Source organism: Ammospiza caudacuta, chromosome 14 (assembly GCF_027887145.1).
Source record: "Ammospiza caudacuta isolate bAmmCau1 chromosome 14, bAmmCau1.pri, whole genome shotgun sequence".
Classification (NCBI taxonomy): Eukaryota; Metazoa; Chordata; class Aves; order Passeriformes; family Passerellidae; genus Ammospiza; species Ammospiza caudacuta.
The window spans coordinates 544,970-569,315 of NC_080606.1; the positions used below are offsets into that span (position 1 = coordinate 544,970).

The 24,346-nt window shown below is 37.0% G+C and overlaps 2 protein-coding genes across 2 annotated transcripts in view; one reads left to right on the forward strand and one right to left on the reverse strand.

The window, feature by feature from the left end:
- Nucleotides 1-12,764, forward strand: part of RPGRIP1L (RPGRIP1 like) — a 43,410-nt gene extending 30,646 nt beyond the window's left edge. Inside the window, exons 18-23 of the mRNA XM_058814124.1 lie at nt 236-407; nt 1,511-1,638; nt 4,383-4,566; nt 6,107-6,191; nt 8,152-8,285; nt 11,001-12,764. Of these exons, the coding sequence (XP_058670107.1) occupies nt 236-407; nt 1,511-1,638; nt 4,383-4,566; nt 6,107-6,191; nt 8,152-8,285; nt 11,001-11,104 (807 nt within the window). The 3' untranslated portion in view covers nt 11,105-12,764. The remainder of the gene's footprint in view (nt 1-235; nt 408-1,510; nt 1,639-4,382; nt 4,567-6,106; nt 6,192-8,151; nt 8,286-11,000) is intronic.
- A 280-nt stretch (nt 12,765-13,044) lies between these two features.
- On the reverse strand, nt 13,045-24,145 carry RBM11 (RNA binding motif protein 11). The gene is made up of 8 exons (XM_058814348.1): nt 24,104-24,145; nt 20,581-20,675; nt 18,264-18,274; nt 17,814-17,920; nt 16,709-16,871; nt 15,779-15,857; nt 14,972-15,065; nt 13,045-13,238 (listed from the first exon to the last, which is right to left on the reverse strand). The coding sequence occupies exons 1-8, from the start codon at nt 24,143-24,145 to the stop codon at nt 13,179-13,181; spliced, it is 651 nt and encodes a 216-aa protein (XP_058670331.1). The 3' UTR covers nt 13,045-13,178.
- Between the last annotated feature and the right edge of the window lie 201 nt (nt 24,146-24,346).

The following is a 24,346-nucleotide window of genomic DNA, read 5'->3' on the forward strand; positions in this document are numbered from 1 at the left end:
CATTATAATAGTTATGTTTTCACAAATGCAGTTAGATAAATGTCCTTCTGCTGTATATTAATTATATGTTACAGCAGTTGACACCTTCTCATTGTTTCCTGCACTGCGTAAGCAATACAGTTGCTAAAAGGCTCTGGATAATGAATGTGGGCTGTAACTCTTCAAGTTTTGAACTTCAGTAACTTCTGCTTTTCAAGGAGTTTTTTAAAGACTATAAGTTTATCTTTTTCTGTAGCATGTGGTACAGGATGCTAAACAGCTGTTGGGTGACAAAGTGAAGGACATGGCTGAAGAAATTCAGCAGGAAAAAGAAGAGCTTTCTCATCTGTCAGAGGAGCAATTGGCTGACCTAACATTGATTACTTCTAGAGATGAGACAGAAATAATTGAAGAATTGGAACCAGAAGGTAGAATTCATGGTTATTAATAAGTAGATTTATTTTCTGAAAAAATCTTTCTCTTTCCATTTTCATAAGCATTTCTTACTAGTAGTGGAAGCTGCCTCATTATGAGAAACTTCATGACATAAATTATATTCTGGCCTAAGCTACAGGTGAAGCTGGGTGGGGGTGGTAGATAAGATGTGTTTTCTCCCCAAATGGAAACCATATTGTAATTGATTGCAAAATCTGATATATGACTTAGATTCGTAAAATTATTAAAGGAAACCTGGCTTCTATTTTAAATGTCTTCATATTGTCCCTTGGATCTATGCTGTTCCAAAGACTCTTTTAATGAATATGCTTTTTTTGTCTACATATAACAGCCAATGCTGATACTGGAATCCTTTCAGAGAGTGAGAGGGCTAGGATGCTATATCACATGTGTGACACAAAGTTATTAGATTTATTTAAAGATTATAAAAGCCAGGTCAACCTGTTCCAGCTCCAAGTTTAAACTGTTTATTATAGCAATAACCAAGTCCATAATACCAAGTTTAAAATAAAATCAGAAGCAGAATGCTAACATTTTATGTTTAGTTGTTGGCAGCTTTTGCATAAGAAATCATTAAAAAGATTGGAAAAACTTGTTGAATGTTGATTTTGAATACCAGTTGTCCTTATAATTTGCTTCATGGGAAAAAAATGCTCTGCAATGTTCTAAAAAGTAATGCACCTGCATACAGAACTACTTTTTTACTAAAGAAAAAAGATGCATTCTTCTTTTACATATGCATGGTGGTACAGGAAGTCAGAGGAAATTCAGACCATATTCTTAAATAAAGCTAAAAGTTGTGCATACTTAGTTCATTTCAGGACTTACTCTATTAACCAGTTTGCATCTGGAAAACGTTATTATTTTTTTTAACAATCCAGAAAAAAATACATATTACATGACTCTAAATGTCATCAGTTCAAAGTGTTAGTCTTCTTCAAGGAAGAGAAGATTTACCTGGCACTTACTCTTTTTATATTAGAAAAGGAAATTTATTGCTATCAGATTCCTTATTAAGTCTTAGGTGGTCTAAAATATAGCGAGTGTTACCTGCATTGATTTTTTGTTTTTTAAGGTCAAGAAGATCATCAAGAGGATGATGCTGTTGAATCAATAAAAACTGATAGTGATGACTGTATTATTTCAAGTCCAGTATCCACAAATATTAAACAGCTGAGTCACAGTATACATGGCAATTATTTGGTAAGACTAAGAAAAATATTTTAATGCTAATATCCTCTAAGAGTAGCTTTGCTGTATCTAACATGAGTTTTCAATGAAGCTGTACATGTACAGTATCAAATCTCTTGACTTACTCTTAAAACCAGCAATTCAGGACTAGAAGTTGTATATGCAAAATAGCACAGCATGATATAAATTTGGAAAACTTATTTTGAACAGTATTTCAATAGGATAGTTCTCAAAAAAAAAATTTCACAGTTTTAGATCTAACATTGACTGAACCATCTTAGCCATAAAACTAGTACTTAAAATTAACAGGTTTAAATGTTCTGCAATGTGATATCCTAGAGGTAGGGGTTTGTTTTTAAGTGCTCTTTTTAAGGCTCTGTAACTAGTAACAAGAAACATGTATAAGAAATACTGCTCCTTTTTTAAGGTGTAGAAAGTACATCTTTCAGAAGTACATGTCTTCAACTACAGTAGATTTGTAGAAATGCTGTCACTTATATGTTCTTCAGAAAAATACAGAAGGTACCTTTGAAGATTGCATTATTTATAAGTAAAATGTAAAAAAAATTCAGGTGTAATTTTGAGAACTAAAATGAATACTAGTCATCACTATTAAGTCAAACTATAATACAGTTGCTCTATACCTTTCTAGTCATCCTGTATTTTATTTTATCAAAATTATTTTAAAGCAATTCTGAGAGGATTTTGTATGTAGATATATTTCAGGTTGATAAATTTCTGCATTCCTCCATTGATCTGTTTCTTGGTAACAATGTGCATGTTTGTGAACAGTAGATAAAACCAGTAAAAGCTGTACACTATTAAGGCAACGTGTGATAGAAGTTGGATTTTAAAAATAAGTATTACTTTGCTTGAATTCTTGGGTTGATTATAGAATACACCATGTCAAAATGGCTGTTGAATTCTTTTTTGTTTAGTTAAGATCAGAAATCACTGCCTTTTATCTTTTGAGATAATTATCCTGCTGATACTCAAATACTGTAAATAGGTTTTGTGATTTTTGGAGATTATTGTGCTAATTATCCTATAAATATGAATTGTATGCCACACTATATAAGTAATCTAAGATTACACCAGGGTTATTTGTATGTTGCAAATTAGACAGTTCATAGTTATTTCTTAGATATATTGATCATCAGGCATATCTAACAGATTTTCCAGTATCAAACTATACCAGTTGCTTCTTTATTTTTTCTTCTTGTCTATGATGTATGATTGATTATAAAATGCTTCATTTTGTTTAATTTCATTTATAAATTGAATATGGAAAGCATATTCAAGTCAAAGATCATCACTTAAATGACATTCAGTAGCCATTTAACTTACTAGATTTTAGGGAAAAAATTTCTAAAGCCATGAAACTTTATTAGTAGAGACAGAATGGTGTGGATTTTTTTCTCTCATCCTGGTAGAATTTCCATGTACCTGCTGAATAGTGGAAGAACCTTATTGAAATATTGATCCAGTTTTGGACTTTCTGTTAAAGTGTCATAGGATACATAATGAAAAGTCTTTTGAAAGGAGGGGTAAAATTACATAATCAAATACTGAGAGGACTTGACAGCAATGGAAATTATTCTGTATGGTGGTTATTTTTACAATAAGATACATTGCTTTTCATTTTGATTAGTTTTATAATTTTCTCAGCAAAATGTAAGCTATCTCCATATTAAATAAGAACATTCATTTGGAATTCTGACTGAATATAGAAAGCTAGTACTTTGAATGTGATTTAGTACTTCAAGTGATTTTAGTTTAGAAATTAAAATTGTCAAAATTTATCCCTAGAGAATAAATATTTTAATTAAGTTATGAAAAGAAAGTAATAAATTGAAAAGAAATAAGTTTTAAAAAACATTCAACGTTTCTGTATCCAGTGTGTTCTCTTTGCTCTTTGAAGAATATCATCATTGAATGCTCACCTACATATTCCAATTTTGAAACCATTGTGGCTTTTCTTTCTTCCCGGAGTAACTTCAGGAAATCTTTGTGACTCTTTCTCTTGAGTCTGACATGCCCACCTAAATCAAACTTACTAAAATTTATCTGTACATAAATATTCCAGACTTTGCAGAACAGTGTGAAACCATTTCATATAAGGAATAGAAGAATGTAATTTCAGTTAAAGATAATAAGAAAAGGCTACAGTGAAGAACAACTGGGATATTATTTTTATTATCACATGTTAAAATTAACTTTGTAAGGTGTGTTTGATTTAACTAGGAAGGTTCACTATATGAAGTTGAATTCTTTGCAAATACATTATTACATTACATACCTAACAATTTTGTGATTTGATGGATTTTAATTGAACTGTTTGTAGTATAGTCTGCAGTAGGTACTAACAATTCTCTTTTATTTGGAAAACTTCAGTACCTTGTATTACTGACAGTATTTTAAGCAGTTACAGGATCACTTTGCTGTGTAGCTAAAAATGATGACAGCTGGAATTTGTGATTCAGATAGCATTTTTACCTAAAGATAACCAGCAGACTATGACTACTACAAAAACGTTTTAATCATTAAATGGAAATCAGTATCACTTGCAATAACAGTCTTAGCTACAAACCCTGGAGCTTTAGATTCTCATTTTTTATATGTCCATCAATCAGTATTAGTCATATAAAAAGCTGATGATTTACATACACACATATATATATGTGTGTTTGTTTTGTGTTAACACTTAAAGAAACAAAAAATCATTTGTATTATGTTTATATTTTGTTTTTAAATAGGAAGTTGAAAAAATCCAGATTAAAATTACATCACTTGGTCTTACTGAGTCACGAATAACAGAAGATGAAACAATACAGCAGCTGTTTGTAGAATGCAGATTAAACAATTTCCTTGCGGAGGAGACCCCACTGTCACTTCCAAAACCCCCTAGTGGTCAGAGGATTCACTATAACTATAGCACTGGTAAGTCTGATGTATTTCTGAGCAGGCTTGGTTCTTCTCTTAAAATCTGTATTATGAAAATACCTGCAATAAAGCCTACTTTCTATATATTATAGTTGCATTTCTTTATGTGCCAACTCTATTTGCCGATTTTCCAGATATTTTGGGAAATACTAAAAGTGATTTTTAAGAAATGAGGTAAGTATGCAATTATCTAGTATACAATGAAATGCTGAAGGAGGCTGGTATATAAAATGGTAACACCACAACATATTTAAATATGCTGGTAGTGCATAAATTTCATAATTAGACTATACATAACTAAAATCTATATATTCTTTTCAGAAGAGCATGATGATCTAATTTTTCTATCAGTACATGATGATACATCTTAGCAAAAGAAAAACATTCTAACCTGTACATCTAAAACTTAGTTGAAAAGAGAGAATATGTAATTGGACTTCATCACTGCTTGCAAATACTCAGTGTTCTTTTAATGACAACTTTTTAACAATTAATCCTTTTTTCATACTAATACATAGCCAATTAATACTTTATATTTACACTACTGGCATACATAGAACTATTGTAATAATTTAAAATTCTCTTGTTAATTATTTCCCCAGCTGTGTCATCATATTTCAATTAACTTCTTCTTTCTGGTAGAATTTTCTTTCATTTAAGATTCCAAGTGCCTGAGTGCTTCAGTCTTGGACTTTTAGCTGAGATTATTCTGTAGTGGGTGAATCAGGGTTAGGGTTAGGGTTATTGCCATTTGTGACAAACCCTTAGTACAGACATTCAAATTAAGCATTCTTTTTAAAATAATTACATAAAAGTGGCTTTGCAGAAAGGTGCAAAGTGTGTCTTAGTGTGTGCAGGTGTCTTAGTCAGATCTTTAAAATTGCTGCCATCTACAAACCTGATTTTAGAATGCAACTTCCCAAATTCACTCATTTAGATCTTCCTCTTACTCGTAGACTATTGGATTGTTCCATGTGTAGCTGAAGACTGAAATTAATCAGAAATGTCACATCAACGACTGCTATGTTGGCATTGACCACTTGAGAGGGAATATAGATGACAGATTTTCTCCAGTCCATTGGTCTGAAGATTTCTTCTATTGAAATACTGCGGCAGGAAAGGAGGATTGAATTACTGAGGCTGTCAAAACGGACATGCACTTTGCCATACATTATCTCTAGCTTCCTTAGTGGAAGAAAATACAGTAAATCACTTCAAATACAAAGCAGTAAAGACCCTTTTAAAATCATGGCTTTTAAAATCATGGCTGCTATTGCTGTTAATAGAAAGTGGCAGCCTTGTGACATGCTTAGATGCTGCTTTTGTATCTTTTTTGACAGTGTTCATATAAACCTGCCCGTGACACACCAGTAGATCATGATTCTAACATTTGATTCTAACATTGTTTTTCCTTAGAAAAGAAAATGAAATAAACATTTATTTTATTTTGTTCTTTTCTTCTAATAGGTGAAAAAATGTTTTTTTCTTCTACTAGGTGCAAAACAATTGATAACCAGTTATATTATTTGCTTTGCAGTGATAAATGTAGATAAGGAAGATAATCATGCAGAAAGAGAGTATCTCAAGTCAATTCTTCTAAAGCCAGATCTACCTGCTGACAGGTACAGATTAATACTAAAAACATCTATTATAGGTCTTTGTAAAAAATGCTTGTGGTTTGTCTTTTTATTTGTCTTTATTGACAAGGTAACCCTAAGTAGTTAATGCATAACTAACAAGAAAAAAATAATTGTTTCAGCTAGGAATGATGCCTGCGTTGTGATCTGGCTGCTGCTGGTCTTATTTCTTCTCCGAGTAGGTGCATATGGAATGGAATATTACAAACTTATCTAATGTTTGTTTAGTGCTGTGGTTTAATTCTGGGGGGAGGTTGTTTCTTTTGTTGGTGTTTTTTTTTTTTTAAACAACTTTGTTTTACAAAACAGAGTTTCTGGAGTCTATCATCGGTAGTCTATCAGTAATGAATTTGAAAAGCACATATCTGTGCCATGGTACAGTAGTACATTTGTTGCTTTTTGAATTCAGAATACTAAAAGAAGTCTTAAGAACTGCAGGAAGTGTTCCTTGGCCCCAGAATTTAAAGTAAAAAAATTATATGTGTGTATATATGGATGTAGCAGACATCTATTATATGAATACATATGAGAAAGACTAGAAATTAGAATTGTTCCATTTTATAGTAATAAATTTATTCTTATTCATTTTTTTTCATTGAGATAGCCATGTGTATTACTTGGAGAGAAGGAATGACATACTTTGATTCTGTCTCTTCTTGAATATCAATATTCATTAAAATGGAACCACTATTAATTTAAAGATCCATTCCATTTACAGAAGACTAGGATACCTGCTGATTGCATTTGAAGCATCAGAGTAATTTGTAAATCTTACTCACTGATTCACTCTAAGAAAGAGAGAGTGATCTTTCTTCATTCTATATTTCTTATTTGGCATCTCTCTCAGGAACATTGCTAAACATATTCTACTAAAGCATGTTTTACTAAGATTTAATAATAATGAGGATAAAATACTCCTTTTTATTTCCCTGATAGATAATTTAGTTGCTAAATAAATTTCCCTGTCCAACCATCCAGGACCACTGTGGCAGTTTCACTTCACCACCTGATCTGGGACTGAGGTCCCTTGGCAGCTACACCCCCCACAACTGTCCCAGTCAGACCAGTTGCCTTCACCAACTCCAGCACAGATGTCCAGTCACTTAGAGGTCCCAATCCTTAAAATAAGGTTTTGGTGCAGTAATTAAATAAGACAATAACAGTTCAAGTTGGAGCCTCAGAGTAAGGACCCTGAACAAAGGAACCTCTCGGCTTTCACACCCTCACAGGACAGTCTGTGGCTCCTGCTACATTGTGAAGTGTCCCTCACCTGGCTGTACCCAAAGTCTGGGAGTTACTGGCTCCAGCCTGTATCTCTGAGTGTCCTTCCCCTGGCTGGGCCATGGGTCCCTGGGCCTTTGTTGTGCTAAGGGATAGTAGCTTCATAGCCTCTTACCTTGGGCTGGGCTCCTCCAGCGCTCAACCTGCAGCTTCTTCTGAGCCACCTGCACTGGATTGATTCCTCAACACAGTGAAACAATAGCTGGTCTGTGTGCTGCAATTTCCCCTATAAATACTTAGATAACTATACTAAATATTTTACAAACCTGAGGTACAAATAAGGTAAAATAACAGCAGTGAGCTTTTTCTCAGAACAGAAGCATTCATCTCTTACATGTGCCATCATGTCACTACTGTCCCCTGTGTTACAAGTAGGTTGTTTCCTGCAGTTATCAGAATGTCTGGTTTGGCTTGTGCTGAAATTTCAATTCTGTATTGAATAAATAGGAAGGCAGAAGTTCACCAGTAGTCCAGTTTCCCATTTTTTTGTATCAAGAGGACCACCAAGAAACAAAATTTATGGAAATATTCTGCCCTTAACACCAAGGACGTTTCTCTATTTTAAACTTGTAAAATTGTGGTTTTTCTCTTTTCATTTTTTGTAATTTGATTTTTGACCCTTTATGAAAGCAAAATACCTTTTTGTGTGTGTGTGTGTGTTTAGCCTAAAATTTACAGTGGTCAGTGATCCTCCAGAAGATGAGCAGGATCTTGAATGTGAGGACATTGGATTTGCTTATGTCAGTTTAAAAGAGATATTCCAGAAGCAAAGAGATATCATTGAGCAAGATATTGATGGTAAGTTTTAAAGATCACTTTCTTGTAAACTTCTGTAGCCTAAAATTAATTGAATTTCTACTTTGCTTTGCAGGCATTACTGTGCAAATAATTGTTTCAATAAGAAATTATTTAATACTAACTAATAACTTCTACATTTGTTTGCAGAAGTCTGCAAAAACTATCTATTAGTATTATTCCCTTAAGTTTTTTTAAAAAAAAACCCAAACCAAATAGCATTCTCACCTCATAGAAATTAGTTTATGAAACCCAAGAACTTTCAAGCTATGTCCACTGCTATAATTCTGCCTTTTCTACAACATACTTCATTGTGGTATGACAATAAATATGTATTTTGTATAAAAATTTGTTTTGTATTAAAATTTTCATCAGCAATTTGGTATTACTAATGTCTGTATTTTATTTGAAATTACGTTATGGCCCCAAGTACCTCAAGTTTGTTTCCTCCACATGAAATATGTATGATACAATGTGAAATACTGTTGGTTTTAATTAGGAATCAGTTTTAGTGAGCACCCTTCTGTAACAGACTGACCAAAGTCATTGTGACTCCATTAGAGCAAGGTGATGTGATTAAGAAGTGTGGAATCTTCCTTTTCCTAAGGTCATAGGATGTGTTTTTATAACATTGATAAGAAGACTCAAGAAGGCCTTTTGGTCCTTTTGTCAACTGTGAGGATAATGTTCTCCTTGCTCATTTCCTGTTCCCCATGGCAGCAGAGACATGATTACCAATGGTGCACTTTTCTCTTTACTTTTTCCTCTCAATCCTCTTTCCCCCTTGGGGTGAAGCTCAGTGAAGAAGCTGAAAGCACCTCTCTTATAAAAGAGTAACTCTCCCAGTAAGTGAACTAGTTCAATGATTGGATGCAGAGCACGCATGTTCACAAAGTTCCTTTTGCAATAGCAAGAGTTCGAGTGAGCCCCAGCAGAATGCCAGGGAAATGTAACTTTACTACTTCTACTGTTGTGTCTAATTCCTGTACTTGAGCAATAGGAAGCTGAGTAATGAGGGAAAAAAATACGCTTTCTTATCCATTTCCATTATCATGCATGATTTGCATCCACGCTGTTGCTAAAATACTTAAATTTACAGGAACGCGATAAGGAAAATTCCAAGAATCATCAGATTTCCATACTCAGGAAGAATAATATACAGATATGATGCATTTCCTGCTCTGGCTGAGGAACTTAAGCTTTTCTCCACCAATCATTTTTTTCCAAGTACAAAAGCTCCTCCAAAAATCTATTTTGCGCTCTCTCACTGGAAGACTGATTTTTTTTCTGGAATTTATGACCATACCTCCCGCTGTCATGATTCCCATTTGATAAGATTGATTAGTTAGGTAAACATAATTCTTAAAAGTCACTTTTCACAAAACTCATCTGAGAGAGTTATTAGGACCAGAAGGACTGAGTTTTATTACTAGTTACTGTAAGCTAATCACTACCATGTAATGACAACTACTGAAATATTGTGAGGAGCATTTCTTCCTCTAACTGTCAGACTAATTTAAACCAATTTTTACTTTATGTTAATTATATATATGAAAATGATAATAATAGCTAGAAATACTTTTATTCTTTTTCCCTTCTGCATTTCTCCCCTTTCCTGCATATGCTGTACAGTTTTTTTGGGATTTTCATTGCATCCATAACATATAAACTTCTATATTTTCTGAAAATTAATATGTTTCAGAGGATTTAAATTAATTTTATGTTAAAATATGTCAGATCGTGGCAAAATAATGTATCTGCATATTTTCTTAGATAAAGTAATTGTAAAAGGATTAATTCTTCAGATCTGAACAAAGATGTCAATTAAATGTAAGGGCACAATAAACAGAATTGCTAAGTAGTGTTGTACATGTTCTCTGAGTTGGATATTGGTTTAAGGAAAAATAATAAACCTAGACACAGGGAAATTCATAGGACACTACTGCATAAATATAAAGTCATTCTTAAGTTAGATACCAAACTTCCTTTATTCTTTTTGAGGATTGCAACAATATATCTTTCTCATATTTTGTTCTTTTCATTGCTGATTGTGTCAAAGCGGTTTATGTGAAATTTGAAGCAAGTAAATGAATGGCTAAGCAAGAAGATGGATGAAAAATGTTGTAGTAAAAACATCTAACAGTATGTCTCAGAGATAATAGGACAATATAAAAAGGGAGAAAATAGAATTAGTGTTATCTTCTGATATAATTAACTATAATTATCCTGCTCTTCTTTTAAGTAAAAAAGATACAGTCCCCTGAAGTCTGCTCTTGAAGTTGTCAGTTCACTGAGTGATTTGTCGAGGCTGATTTGGACCCGTCCATCATACACAGTGTAGAAAAAGCATTAATTGCTGTATTTTTACTTAAAACTATTCCTTTGTATGTAGATATAAGTTTAATAGAATTTGGAAAATCTTTATTTACATATTGTGAAAAATAATTATTTTATATAAACAATTATTATATTGATATTTCCTTTCTAAATTAATTTTAACATGAATGCATTTACTGATGTATATTCTACTTCTAGGAGTGGTTAATTTCCAGTAGTCTGAGGGTGTGAACTGCAAGATTATTTATTTATCTCTCCCTTATTTTTTTTAGCATATGCTAGTTGCTCTTTAATCTGTCCAAACACTAAAGAAAACTACCAAAACAAAAGTGAAATCTTAAGTTGAATAGCTAATGCTGTTTTCTGATGTTTCCTTTCTAGTTTTTGATTCACAAGATGCCAGTGCAGTAATTGGAAAGCTCACAGTGACAGTGGAAGCCCTCAATGCACTGCGTTCAGTCCATGAGGAATGCAAAAATGATTAGGAGGCAGGAAAGGGACATTTGCCTATGGACGTTCTTGCTCCCAGTGTAAAGATACACTTGATGGTTCATCAAAAATTAAATCTTTATCATTCTCACAGTATACTTAATGTAAAATGTATATTAAAAAGATGCTTGATGTCCAGAAATAAGGTTTTGTACACTTTTTATTCTGTTTTCTTTTTTTTAAGGTCCTTGCTGAATTATACTTCAGGCTCTCGACACTTGATAGTGTAAGAATCTAACTTAGTTCCAACGAAGTTTGGTTTCTAATGCAAGCTTGCTTGTAAATTATCAGATACCATTTGGGGGTATTTTGTCTAAGGAAATAAGTGATGGTGAACCTTCAAACAGAAATGCTTGTAGATTGTTCCTAGGATTAGTTCTGTCACAATACTATGTCAGAATACAATAATTCCTGTTAGAAGTGACCTCAGGTAGTTTTTAGTCCAGTCACTGCAGGATTAGGTATTATGTTAGGCCATGTTGCTCAGGGCTGTATCCAGCCTGGTCTGAAAACTTCCAAGGACAGGCAATGCTTTACTGCTCTCTGCACAACCTGTTCCAATGCCTGACTGTTCTCACAGGGAAAAAAGGAGACACATTTCTACAATCCAAATTGAAGCCAAAGCTAGATCTAAGCACATGGAGCAGCTTTTGCACTTAATGCACTGTCTAATAATTTAATTTGTTGTTTGTTTTTTTTTTCATTCTAGGGTTGGCATGTTTATAATTTGTTTCAGCCATTTACATTTTGCACAGAAATAAAAATAACAAAGCATTTTAGCGTTGATTTTCATGCTTTGCAATATACCATCACATTTTTATCTAATTCTGTAAAGCAATTGACAAAAAATACCTGTTATTGTTATCAAAGTGGTTTGCTCAGGTAATGTTTTTGTAGATTTCAGTGGTTAACAATTTGTTATGGTTTATTCCTGGGTTCAGAGTTTTTTATATTAGGCTTAGATTATTTTAAGAGTAAGGACAGGTGCAACAGTGCAAGACAGGTCTTCCACACAATTAGCAATTATTTGTATAACAGTTTTATGGAACTGTCATTCTTGTTAAATGCAGAATTATTTCCGTATGTATTAAAGTCACAAGAGCTGAACCATTCTTGAAAAAATGTTGCAAAAATGTGGTCCTTCTACTGCTACAAAAAAATCAATAAAGTAAACTCTGTTTTGCTTGTTATAGACCAGTGGTTATTCTGATTACCTACTTATAAGTATAAATAGCTACACAAGCTGACAGCCTTTGACTTCAGTGGTAATGAACAACCAAACTTCACCATAACATGAGGAAGAACTTCTTTACATTGAGGGTGGCAGAGCACTGGGACATCTTCCCAGAGAGGATGTGGAGTCTCCTTCTCCAGAGACATTCAAGACAAAAACCTAGCTGGACACTTCCTGCGTCACCTCCAGGTGACCCTACATTGGTGGCGTGATTGGACTAGATGATCTCCAAAGCTCCTTTCCAACCACCAACTAACTATTCTGTGAATTTATTTCAAATCAATGCTTTTTATTGAGGATAAGTAAAGGTTAGAGGTTGATGTAGCTGGGCCCGTGAAATTTGCAGCTACTTAAAGGGCTGTTGCAAGTACAGCGGAGCCAGCCAGACTCCTTTCAGTTGTGGCAGATGGTATAGAAGGGGCACAAAAGCCAGACCTTGTGGTTTCAGTGGGCTCTGGTATGGTTTTGGGGAGAGAACTTGTTCCCCAGGGGCTGGTGTACTGGGAGGGGGTGCGAAGGGGGACTGCAGGGAGGGTGTGGGTCCGTTTGGACTCCATGACGCTTCCAACTCAGGATATTCTAAGTTTGTATGCATAATGCATTTCAAAAATACTATGGATCTTGAACATTCCTTCTTTAATAAAGTTCAAAGATGAAAGCAAATATAATAATAAAAAATATACAGTATTAATATGTCTTTTTCTTGGGTTTGTTGGTTTTTTTTTCCCCCAGTTTTGGCCACACTGTCTTTGTCTCCTTTTATTCTCCTCAGTACTAGTCATTGTCACAACTTTGCCATTTTCTCTTTCTTTCATCCGGCTTGGTGCACTTCACAGTCACTTAAATGTGGCAAATTCAGGATAACTCCTCGCAGTCTTGAATTGTGCAGTTTGATTCTGATAGGGAGAAAAGGATAAGTATGAAGGTACTGCTAATAAAGAAATTGTTAACCCATTGGACTCTGTACTGTATACTGCTATGCCAGAACATGGTACATTTAGAGAAATAGAAACTTGAGTTGTTTTATTGTTAAGAGGAAATTTTAAAGAACTTCATTTTGCATGCATCATGACCTAATCAGTTAAAATACCAGCAAACTATAAAATAACACAGAATGCTTGAGAGTAAAGCTATTTTATGACAACAACTAGTATAGTTCAGAAAAGTAGACAAATTTCTCATGGCAAGGTTAGAACAGAGACAACCTGATATAACGCTAAATTATACTACTACACCAGGTAGTCCTCACATAGGGTAAAGAAAGATGGTATTCCTTTAATTTCTTCATCTCTATTTGATAAATATTTGTAATTGCAGTGCCTGTTGGAACTGTAAAGGCATGCACATCTGCAAGTTCTTCAAACCTGGTTAAAGGAATTTTAAAGTTGATGTGGAACAAAGCATTCCAACAAGGACATTGAAAGATTCCCAAGTGAGCAACCTGCCTGGCAACCTGCCAACATAAGGTGAGGTAGATTTGTGATGAGAGACTTCTGCTGTAGCTTCAGCAAACTATCATGTGAAACACACTTCACTACCATCCTCTCTGGCAAGCAGAAAATGGGATGAAGTTGGTTGTGTGTGCTGGTCTACTGCCTTGTTACTGAGGAGTAGGTTCATCAGCAAGCACAGAGGGTAAGATGGTGCACTTGAGCCTTCAAAAGGGAGTAGGAGATGGGCAAGTTCATACAAGGACCAGCCCTTCTCAGGGCACGGTGTGGGAAGATGGGAGGGCAGGCCCCCACCCCACAGATGGAGAATAGATGCTCTCCATTTTTGTGCTCAGATTGCAGCCAACAAGGGTAACTGATCCAGACTGCTCCCCTTCTCTAGTTCCAAGGGCTGGCCAGTCCTCAGTTAGACTTGGTGAGCAGGACTGTCCACAGTTGGTACCTCATTTTAAAGTTGGTACCTCACATTAAAGGCTAAGTTTCTTAAATCCTATCAGTCCACAGACTCAGCAGATTCAGAAGCTTCATGATGTGTTTGGGGAGTAGGTTTGATGAACAGATTTCCACCTGAAGAGACCAGTTTCCTTCTTTGTGGAATATCGCAGACAAGACATTTAGGGTAATAATGGTCTGATGCACCAATCTTGTAGAGGGGAAGTGAAGTGTGGGTTCTTGTCATCTACTGCTGTGAAAGTAAATCATGAAGGACAGACGTACACAGGCATGTGAAGGCTTAGGCCAGAAAACCTCAAACTGTTGTTTCCCAAACTTGGTGATTCACTGAGTTTTAGATTAGGTTTTAATACATTTTAAACTCCTGGTGGGCCTTTCTGAATTAAGAAGAGGAACTAAGACGTAGCTATATGTGGAGACGCTTTTGCTTGCACGGTTGTAGTCCAATGAGGTCAACTTGTCCCCCCATTTGGAACACAGTGCAGGAGAAAGTTTCGTAGACTTCACTTTTTAGCTTTCTTAACCTATATACCTTTAAGCTATTCTTGCAGGAAGAAAATTGTTTGATTTGGTAGATTCCTGTTTTTAGAGGATCCTGAAGTGTCCTAATATTGTGCTTATAGCACATTTTGAGTCCTAAAGCAAGCATTGGTTTTTGCAGAAATGCAAAATGCATTCAGCTTCATAAAAACTCCCAAATTTTTTAACTTCTAACACTAACTCACCACCTCTTGAAAGCCAGGGTGATCATGAAGTAAACTGTTGTTCACTGGCAAAGGAGTAAGAGGAAATGGATGACTTCCAGAAAGCTCTTGATGCCTAAAGAAAAAACAAGCCAATGTACAAAGGTTGAATGTCCACCACATACTGCTGATCAGAGTACTGAGGCTTAACTCTTGGGCTGTAATGGTAATAACCAAGAGGACAATTGATGTAATGATAATGGTAATAATGGTAATATCCAACAGGACTTACATGAAAAATAAAGATAAAACAAATGAAATATACCCAAATGTTTAACTAATGAGCAATCCTCTTATGTGCATGCACAAAAGGGTACTAGATTTCACCATGGGAGTTCAGCTTAAATACTGAATCTGGAGTGTTCAGACTTCCATTATAACAGGTTTATAACTGTGCATTCATATGTATATGACAGCTGCTTGTGCATATACACATAAAAATGCAGGTGTAAACTTGGTGGGGTTAAAAAAAGACTTGTCAGATTTTGTTCCCCAATGACTGAAAACATTGTCAGTACAAACCCCAGGGTTCAGTATGTTCTCATGGTCCTGAATATTGCAGAAACAAATAAAGTATGGAAAATTGAATCTAACTAATCATCTGGTAAGCTTAACAACCAAACATTATAATTAACTGCAGCCTGTCATAAGCCCTCAGTAAGGATGCAATAGCAAGATGCTATTTTGATGAAAAACCTTGAAATTGCTCTACCACATCAACTCACTTTCTTTATACAATTTTTTTTTTAATTATGATCATAAGGTTCATTCAAAGGTCATGTTTGTTACCTGTCTGCAGGAGACTCTAAGTCAATATGGTGTTCAAAACCGTCTGTACAACTGTCTAGTTGTGGTGAGGGAGAATTCCCTGGAAATAAGACAAGAGCATAATGACTATTCAGTTATGACAATTCAATTAACCAGTTAAAAACCACAGAAAGTGTTTTGTGTCATCTGTAGTCTCCTAGTAGATCTAAGGTAGTATGCAAAGGTATGCTGCCATTTTACGGCAGATAATCAATAGCATCATTTTACAGCTTGAAAATGTTCATTTCTCATTTATTCACTTAGAGAAGCACAAATCAGGGTTGTTGAAGTAATCAAGAACAATATCGTCACCCAGTTACAGACACAAGAGATGCTTCTGATATTAAGAACAACAGACATTTGCTTAAACCCAGTAACTGCTCAGTAGAGCCTTGAAGGAAGCAGTAGCCCTGAAGGAATGTGAGTCCTTAATGTCTGGGTTGCAAACGATACCTGATTAAGAATATAATATGAACTACAACCTCTTACCTTTAAAACAAAAGCACTGATAACTCTGTGGCTTTAGTCTAAAAATTATCCAAGAGTTCAATAGTGTCTGGCCATACTGAATCAATTTTTTCTGTCAGGCTGCAAGGTAAAGTTACACCCCAATTCCTAAATGTAATCTGGCATGAAAACCTGGATTGCTGTTTTCCATACAGCAGTGTCTGACACAGCTTGCAAGCTATGATGTTCTGACCCAATCTATTGTATTCTCTTAGAAAATAAAAAAATACAAAGACTGAATCCTTCCCTATGTAAAAGCCACAGGAAGTCTTTGTTTCTTAACAAAAAAATTAATTTTCCAACTACAAATTCTTATCTTTGTAAAAGGCTTTAGGATTCAAAACTGTTCTTTAAAAAGTATAAACATTTACACTTAAACTTTACCATTGGGACTACAAAACATACCCCTCCAATACTGCACGGTAATTGGTCTTCCATACAAACAGATTCCATCCAGCAGAGCTTTTGCATAAGGCACTGATACTTTGTGTTTAAAGCAGACATATCCAAAAGACTGAGGTTTTCCTTCTTTGTCCTCACAAATCATCACTTTGGTTAATGGTCCAGCCTGAAAGAAATTTCTATTATTTAGGAGAAACTGACACTTCATTATGTTTTGAATATTTAATAATTTTTCTTCAGCCATAGTCAGAAACCAGTAAGTTTCTTACTTTGAAAATGTGTCTCCACATTCCCAAAGCTCAAATTCTGAGTCTTCTACAAACAAAAATCAACTCCAGAAATTAAAAGGGAGCCAAGTTAAAAGGGAACCAAGCATCAATTCATGTTTAATCATTCATAACCATAATTTTTATTATTTTTAGAATACCATGCCATAATAATTAGTTTCCCAAAGGGGAAGAATAATTTGCTGACTCCATAGCAAAAGTTACCTTCCAGTTCATAAATAAAAATATTAATAGTTTAGAAGTAGCAGTAGATACATGGTCATCATTTGATGGAGGGGAAGAGCTGGAGGTCAGGGATCTATGTTCAGGACTATGCCATTGCAGGAATATTGAACTGGATATTTTCAATGACAGGGCAAAACTAAAATGAGAAGCATAGGCTGTTGCAGCAAAAGGGAATGAAAGCAAGATAAAACAAGGGAAAGACAAGTTACTGGGATGACCTAACGACCCAGATAAAAGCTGGCAGTTGGATGGCTGTTGCAGATTATGCAGAAGAATAATGCAAAACTGTGTTCTAAGACCATCTTTATCACTTTTACATTTTGTCTTGTATTACTTATGTCCCCTAAGAAGATAAACTTAAGATCACATTTACAGTTTACAGTTATACAGCAGACTACTGTTTAATCTTGAAAACAGGCAGGAATCTTCAAACAGGTCCAACTACTTTGTGCTTCTACACTGTCACTGAAAGGTCAGGGTTTGAAGGGATCTTTGGAGAGCATGTCCAGCTTTCCTAACTGAACATCCCGTTGGTCGAATTTTTCTTCTCGAGCATTAGAACAGCATTTCGATATATAAGGGTACCTGTCTGCTACCTGCAGGAAGAGCTCATAGAGGATCTCCTCCTGGACCCGACTCTCCAAGTTCCCCACGAGCAGAGTCTGCTCCGCCGCCTCGGCCCCCACCAGGGATGACATAGAGCCTGCGGGAATGCGAGAAGAGCGTCCCAGCTGCGGGGAAGCTGCACTCGGTGTGAGGGGCCGGGCCGGCTCCTGGCAACACTGGAACGAGGGAGGGCAGGTGTCGCCTTTGTTTGTGACACCATCCCCAACATCTGTGGCACCGTACTTAATCGTTCAGTGTGTAGTAATGATGGTAAGCACAAACATGAAGGTTTTCTCTTGTATTTTTGCCACTGAATCTTAAGTTCTAGCAGGGCTGACTGGTGCAAAACAAACTGAAAAACAATCCACCTTCTCAGACTAGTATTCACAAGTGTGTCCACACCACCCACTCCTGCTATTAGCATTGCAATGAGCCCTTACTGTAGAAGAGGCTGCAAACAGAGCAAGCGCTCAGCTCAGGAGCAAAGAGAGAGGGTTTTATCAGATACAAATCCATGCTAGTCTTACAGAAAACCTATTTCTGCACTGTGTTACAATGTTGGCTGATAGAAACAGGTGAAATGAGGGCAAGCTCTTTTAAAAGGCTTGGGCCTCTTCATTAAAAATCGAGGCAACAGAAGATGAGACCTCAGGGTAAGCCAGGGGCCTACGTGACAAGTCAGAGATACAAACTAACAAACTGATACAAACTAACAAACTGCAATACAGGGTGCTTCCTCCAACTCGAGTTTCACGTTTCACAGAAAGACACCAGGCTTTCAATTCAGTTGTTGATGGGTCCTTTTCCTGGTTGCTAGTTGGTCCATAAGATAGTGCATTCCTGGCCAGTTATTCTAGAATTCTGAGGCTTCATTGGCTGGCTAGTCTTCCAAACATAGTTCATATTAATGTCATCATCTCATGAGGTAGCTTTTTAGAAAACTCGTCCACTCATTCCACCACCTCCCCTCTAGTGGGCACACACTGATACCACAGTACATTTAACTCTAAGTTATTACTTCATAACTTACTACATAAATTACGTATCACAATCTATTACATTAATTAACAATTCAGAATAAAATTACATCGTTAATGATTCATAACCCTGCCTACAAAAGTCCACTTTATTTATAACATTGGCTTGAACAGCAGAGTGATTTTAAACCATGGAGAAACAACAGACTGACCTAATCTCTGGAATAAATTGCTAGAGTTGTCCCGTCACAGCTGGGCAAATGAACAGAAACTTTTGCCCCTGATGAGCTTCCAAAGGCAGCTGGTCACAGGCAGAAAGCTGGGGAAAAGAGTGTACCCAAAGCCGCAGGGGCAGCCCCTGGGCAGGGAAGCAGAGCTCATGGCACACTGAGAATTCTGGATCCAAACTTTTGTTATAAATATATAATATGTTGTTGGCTTTTCGCAAATACTAGGATGAATGTTATATGCATAATGTTAAAATAACTTTGCTTTCATTTCTGCTATTAACAAAAACGTAGACATAGTAGTAGTGGTAGCTGATAGCTATGGGTGAACTCTCTGTTTGGTCGAGATAAAATCCAGTGAATATGTAAGGAGGACCCTGCTATTGATATGCCAACTATCAGCGTCTGCCATCTGAAGAAAGTATGGACAAAGGCCCAAACTGGAAGTGACAACGAGGAGCCAAAACCACAACCAAGAAACACCCATATGCTAAAAAGGCAGACCCGAGGAGGGAGGGACCATGTTAAATGGTTCCTGGAAAATGTAAACTAGTTTATGGATATGCATGAGGGTCTATGAATATGCAACAGGTTGTGAAAACTGTATATTTTATGATTGGCTTTTTGCAAATATTAAAGTAAATGTTATATGTGTTACGTTAGAAAGTTATGCTGTATTAATTTTCTTAAGTCATGTGTTAAATATAGTTTGAGGTTATAATATAATGTTAAAATAGAAGCTATGCTACGTAAGATACTTTTTAACTAGCTCAAAAAAGAGATGAGATAATCAAGAAATTCTTCGCACAGAGATAACAGCAACAAGACACTAAAATCCAAAAGAGACAGAATTATCCTCCTTATCATGAAAAACTAGTCTCCTTGCAGACTTCATGGAGTCTGACATGATTTACAAGATGAAGGGGGGGAAGTTGAATTATAACCAGAAAACACCCTTTGTTTGAAAAGAGTTTTTGAATCATGTATGAGATGTATGAATAGGGAACAGGCTATTGCTTTTAAGAGTTAATCCTTTGTTAGCAAGACATGCTTTTTTAGGAAAGCATCTGAATGTTCGTATTCTCTGTTTTTATTGTCCTTTATTGTCCTAACTCTGATTGTCCAAATTCTTATTGCTCCAATTTGCATTACTGTTTTTATGACCATTTTATTACTGTTAAACTTTTAAAATTTCAAAACAAATGATTGGCATGTTTCACAAGATTGATCTAATGGAAAAGGCATTGAAGGGGTATCCCCAAAGGTGACGGTGTGCTCTTGGCTGAGTGCTAAGATGCACCCAGTCGTAATCTTTGCTTTACTCTCTTTGTTTCCCATTGTCTTTTATTAAACTCTTTAAATTTTCACAGGAGAGTGAACGTGTTTTTCACACTTTCTTCTTGTAGAAACACCAGATCAATCACTAACACTACCAGTCGTATGCTGTTGTGAACATCAGCCTGAGCATCTTTGGTTCTCTGTAGTGATGGCACACTGAGCTCCTCCCAGACAACTGGGCATGAAGCAGTAGGTGTCTCCCAGCTCATGTTAACCTGCAAACACTGTTAAAGGGCATCAGCTGAGACAACAGGAGGTCCATCTGCACCTCTGCATCTCCCTGCCTGACAGGCCCGGGCTGGGCTGAGAACTGCGTTGACCACAGAGCCAGCAGGAAGACTCAGGCACAAAGGGACACAGGAAGCAGAATAGCAACTCTGCAGGAGCTGTTTCTTGCAGACTGGGCTTGAGTTGTGCCAGAGTGAAAAATTAGAGCAATGATTTGTGTAACGAGCTGCATTGCCAAGTGCTACCTGAGCCCAAGTGCTTGTCAGACAGAATATATCACCTCTGTGGATCAAGGTAAAAAAGCCTTGACTCATCAGTAGCCTCAGGGAACAAATGTGAATTGAGCACCTGAAATGCACAGCATCAACTCAATACCTGGGTGTGAAAAATGTGTATTTTATGACTGGCTTCTCCCAAATATTAAAATTAATATTTTATGTGTTGTGTTAGAAAGTAATGCTGTATTAATTCTCTTAAGTAGTCTGTTCAATATAGTTTTAGGTTATAAAAAATGTTAAAATAGAAACTATGCTATGTAGGATACTTTTTTTAGAGAAAGGACTCGCAGCAAGATAGCAGCCGCAGGACACCTAAATCTTTCAGACAAAAATAATTTATTGCCTTCTTATCAGAAAAAATTGACTTCTTCCTGCCTGGCTAAGGATTGAAGGCGCCTTAGGTTTAGGAGGAAGAAGTTGATGATGAACAGACAGAATCCTTTGTTTGAATGGAATTTGTGCCTCATGTATGAAATGTATGAACATACAACAGGCTGTTGTTTTTAAGGGTTAATCCTCTGTTAACATGTTTTGCAGGCTTGTGCTGCCCAGAAAACAGTACCTGGACATCTGTAACTCTTTGTTTCTATTGTCTCATATTGTCCTAATTCAAATTGTCCACATTATTATTACTCTAATTGTATTACTATTTTTACAACCATTTTATTACTATTAAACTTTTAAAATTAAAAAAAAAAGTATTGGCGTTTTTCACACTGGGTATGTGTGTTGGAGATCAATGCAATTATTGATACTCAAAATAAGTAATAACCAAAACAACCAAAATAACCAAAACATTAACCTGACAGAGAAGTGAGGCTGTTCATTTCTATGAGCTTGCACCCAAGAGAAGAGTTCAAACCTTTTAACTTTAGCAGCATTCCCAAAGTCATGAACTTTGCATGGAATCAGTTCCACTGCTACTGAAGTATAAGTTTATTCTCCTTCAGAAAACAGGGAGAGGAAAGCAGTACAAGGCACTTCACAATACTGTGATTATTTTCACACACACCACTGTTACTGCAATAGCATGAGATGCAACTGCTCACTTTCAAAATTTAAAAAGGCTTATTAAACTTCAAAAAAAAAATCAACAAAAGGACTAAATAAGGAAAAATTGCAGTGCTGGGAACTGCCCTTGTGGCTGCGTACTATGTGGGCAGCTCATCTTGAAGATGAACACTCAGTCTTTAATACCCCTGGGGGTTGCATCAGCCAACCCTGGCCCCTCCCAAAGTCTGTCTGTCAGCTCTTTTTTACCATTTATTGGTGGACACTGCTTTCTTGTAACTTGATTGGAGGTCAGATGTTGCCATGCCTCACCCCCTAAGCACCAAGCTTTTCCATTCCCAACTGACATTCAATGGACATGTGTACGCCTTCTTTTTACCTGTCCTAGGCAGCCCATGCTGCCTGGTGGGAACAATACAGAGGAGGGAGAAAGGGTACTGTAATATATGTTGGGAAATAATTCATGCTATAAAAGAATGTATTTTATAAAGATTGTGAAATCCAAACGAGTCTCTGACCGTAAGCAGCCTGAGAGGCAGACATCTATTCAAACTTTGAAATTCCTGAAGAAGGCAGGATAACAGTCGGCATTTAGCTTATGAATAGACGCACCCAGTCATCGGAAGATACCTAAGAGCAATCATTGCCCTGTTGATAACATCGATCAAGATAGCTGAAGTCCTCAGAAAAATACGTGTGAATACGCGACTTCCCGGGATTCGATCAATGCCGGCTATCAACCAGGAAACGGCGATTGTCCAGCTCTGCACAGTGAAAGAACCAACTATGAATATGCAGAGTTACAAAAGAAACTTGGACTCCTTTGCCTCAGACATAATAAACTGTATAAAACATCCGCGCTTAGAAGTGGCTCTTGTGAACAGGGAAGGGTCCAATGTGTAAGAGGTTGGATCTGGGATCACCCCGTGCTGAACCTGGCTCGACACTTTCTCTTGGGCTCTAGTGGTTTTGAGGACCATATTTTGGTGGCGGAAAAAGATAAATAAATATTTTCTAATTTTTGATAATTAGGCTTTTGATTGATCATTTATAACAATTCTGGTGACCCTGACGTGATTTGAATTTGGGGTTCGGGGACCTCTCTCCAGTCAGGAGGCGCCCCACTGATTTCAGTAGTGTGATGGGATTGGGAGTTCGTAAAACCAATCAAACACCGAACCGAATCCAGAACCACAGCCAAAGACGGATAAAATGGGCTCAGAGCTTTCAGAAACTCAGAACACTATGAAGAGGGATTTCCAAGACTGCGTTGCTTTTTTTCACTTGGAAAATTGACGTGCACAAAGAATCCACACAGGAAAAGGAACTGTGAGTACCGTGTGGTTGAGTGGGATGTGATCGAGCATGTGTGTGAGACGTGATTCTATCACAAAGCGAGTGTGGACCCCAAGATTGCAGTTCCACTCTCCCGCGAGGGAAGTGGTTGATCAAGGGGGAAGCGAGTGCTTTTTTTTGTTACATGTGGGAGCTGGGACTCATAGAGAGTTCAGGGGGTCGATCACAGTTGGGGTCAGGAGGGGAAAGAATGTTCCCGAAAGATTTCGGTAGCCAGTCCATCTTCTGATCTGGAGAAGCAGGTAAGAGAGCTCGATACTAGTTGAAAGACCCATGGAGCAGTTCTCTGTGCAGCTGAGTAGACTTGTGGTGTTTCACAGACTTAGGAAATCGATACCGGACCAGACTTGGGACTTGCGTCGAGAATCCCATCCGAAGGACTCAAGGTGAGAAAAATAGCAAGTGGGGTTTTTGGGAAAATGGGACTGAAAAAGAGTAAGTGCCAGAAAAAGCCCCTGGAAAAACTTCCCCAAGATCCCGAGAAGTTTTTGCCTGAAATCCCGAGGGGAAGCCCATTGGGATGGATGCTGGAACATTGGGACAAAGCCCCAGGAGGGTGGGGAAATCCAAGGAAAAGATGATACATTTTTGTATGGAAAAGTGGGGGGGGGGGGGGGGGGGGGGGGGGGAGGAGAAGGAGATAGTAAAATACATGGTTTGGCCAGTGTTTGGCACTTTCAAGATAAGGATGTGCGAATCCCTGTACAACTACATAGTCGATCACCACCTGCAGGATTTTGAGTAAATTGAGTACGCTAAGATGTGGAAATACACTTGTTCAGGATTGTACCCTATCAGAACTCTCAGATGCTCAGCAAACCTGGGCAAGGAGTGGGAACCACTGGAAAATCTTCCATCTCCGTACCTTGTCCCTCCGCCCCAGCTCCTGCCAGTCCAGGTACCTCATGCGCCCACGTTGCCTCCCGAGGCATCGATCCCGCAGGGAGAGGCTTCGGTGCCACTGCTCCCACCGGAGCTGGCCGCAGTGCCTTCCCTCCCACGTGAGCAGGCATCGATGCCTCCACTTCCATGAGAGCAGCCCCAGCCACCGACCCTTCCCAAGACTGAGGAGAAACAGATATTTTCCTCAAAGAAAGCAGGCTCTCCT

What these genes read in the sequence shown, in the direction of transcription:
- RBM11 (XM_058814348.1), bottom strand. Translation starts at nt 24,145, where the DNA reads ATGAGGTACCTGGACTGGCAGGAGCTGGGGCGGAGGGACAAG. An exon ending in TACCGTGCAGTATTGGAGGG is followed by an intron (nt 15,858 to 16,708) that starts GTATGTTTTGTA and finishes TCTTATTTCCAG; the next exon opens with GGAATTCTCCCTCACCACAA. An exon ending in ACCCTGGCTTTCAAGAGGTG is followed by an intron (nt 13,239 to 14,971) that starts GTGAGTTAGTGT and finishes TCTCCCTATCAG; the next exon opens with AATCAAACTGCACAATTCAA.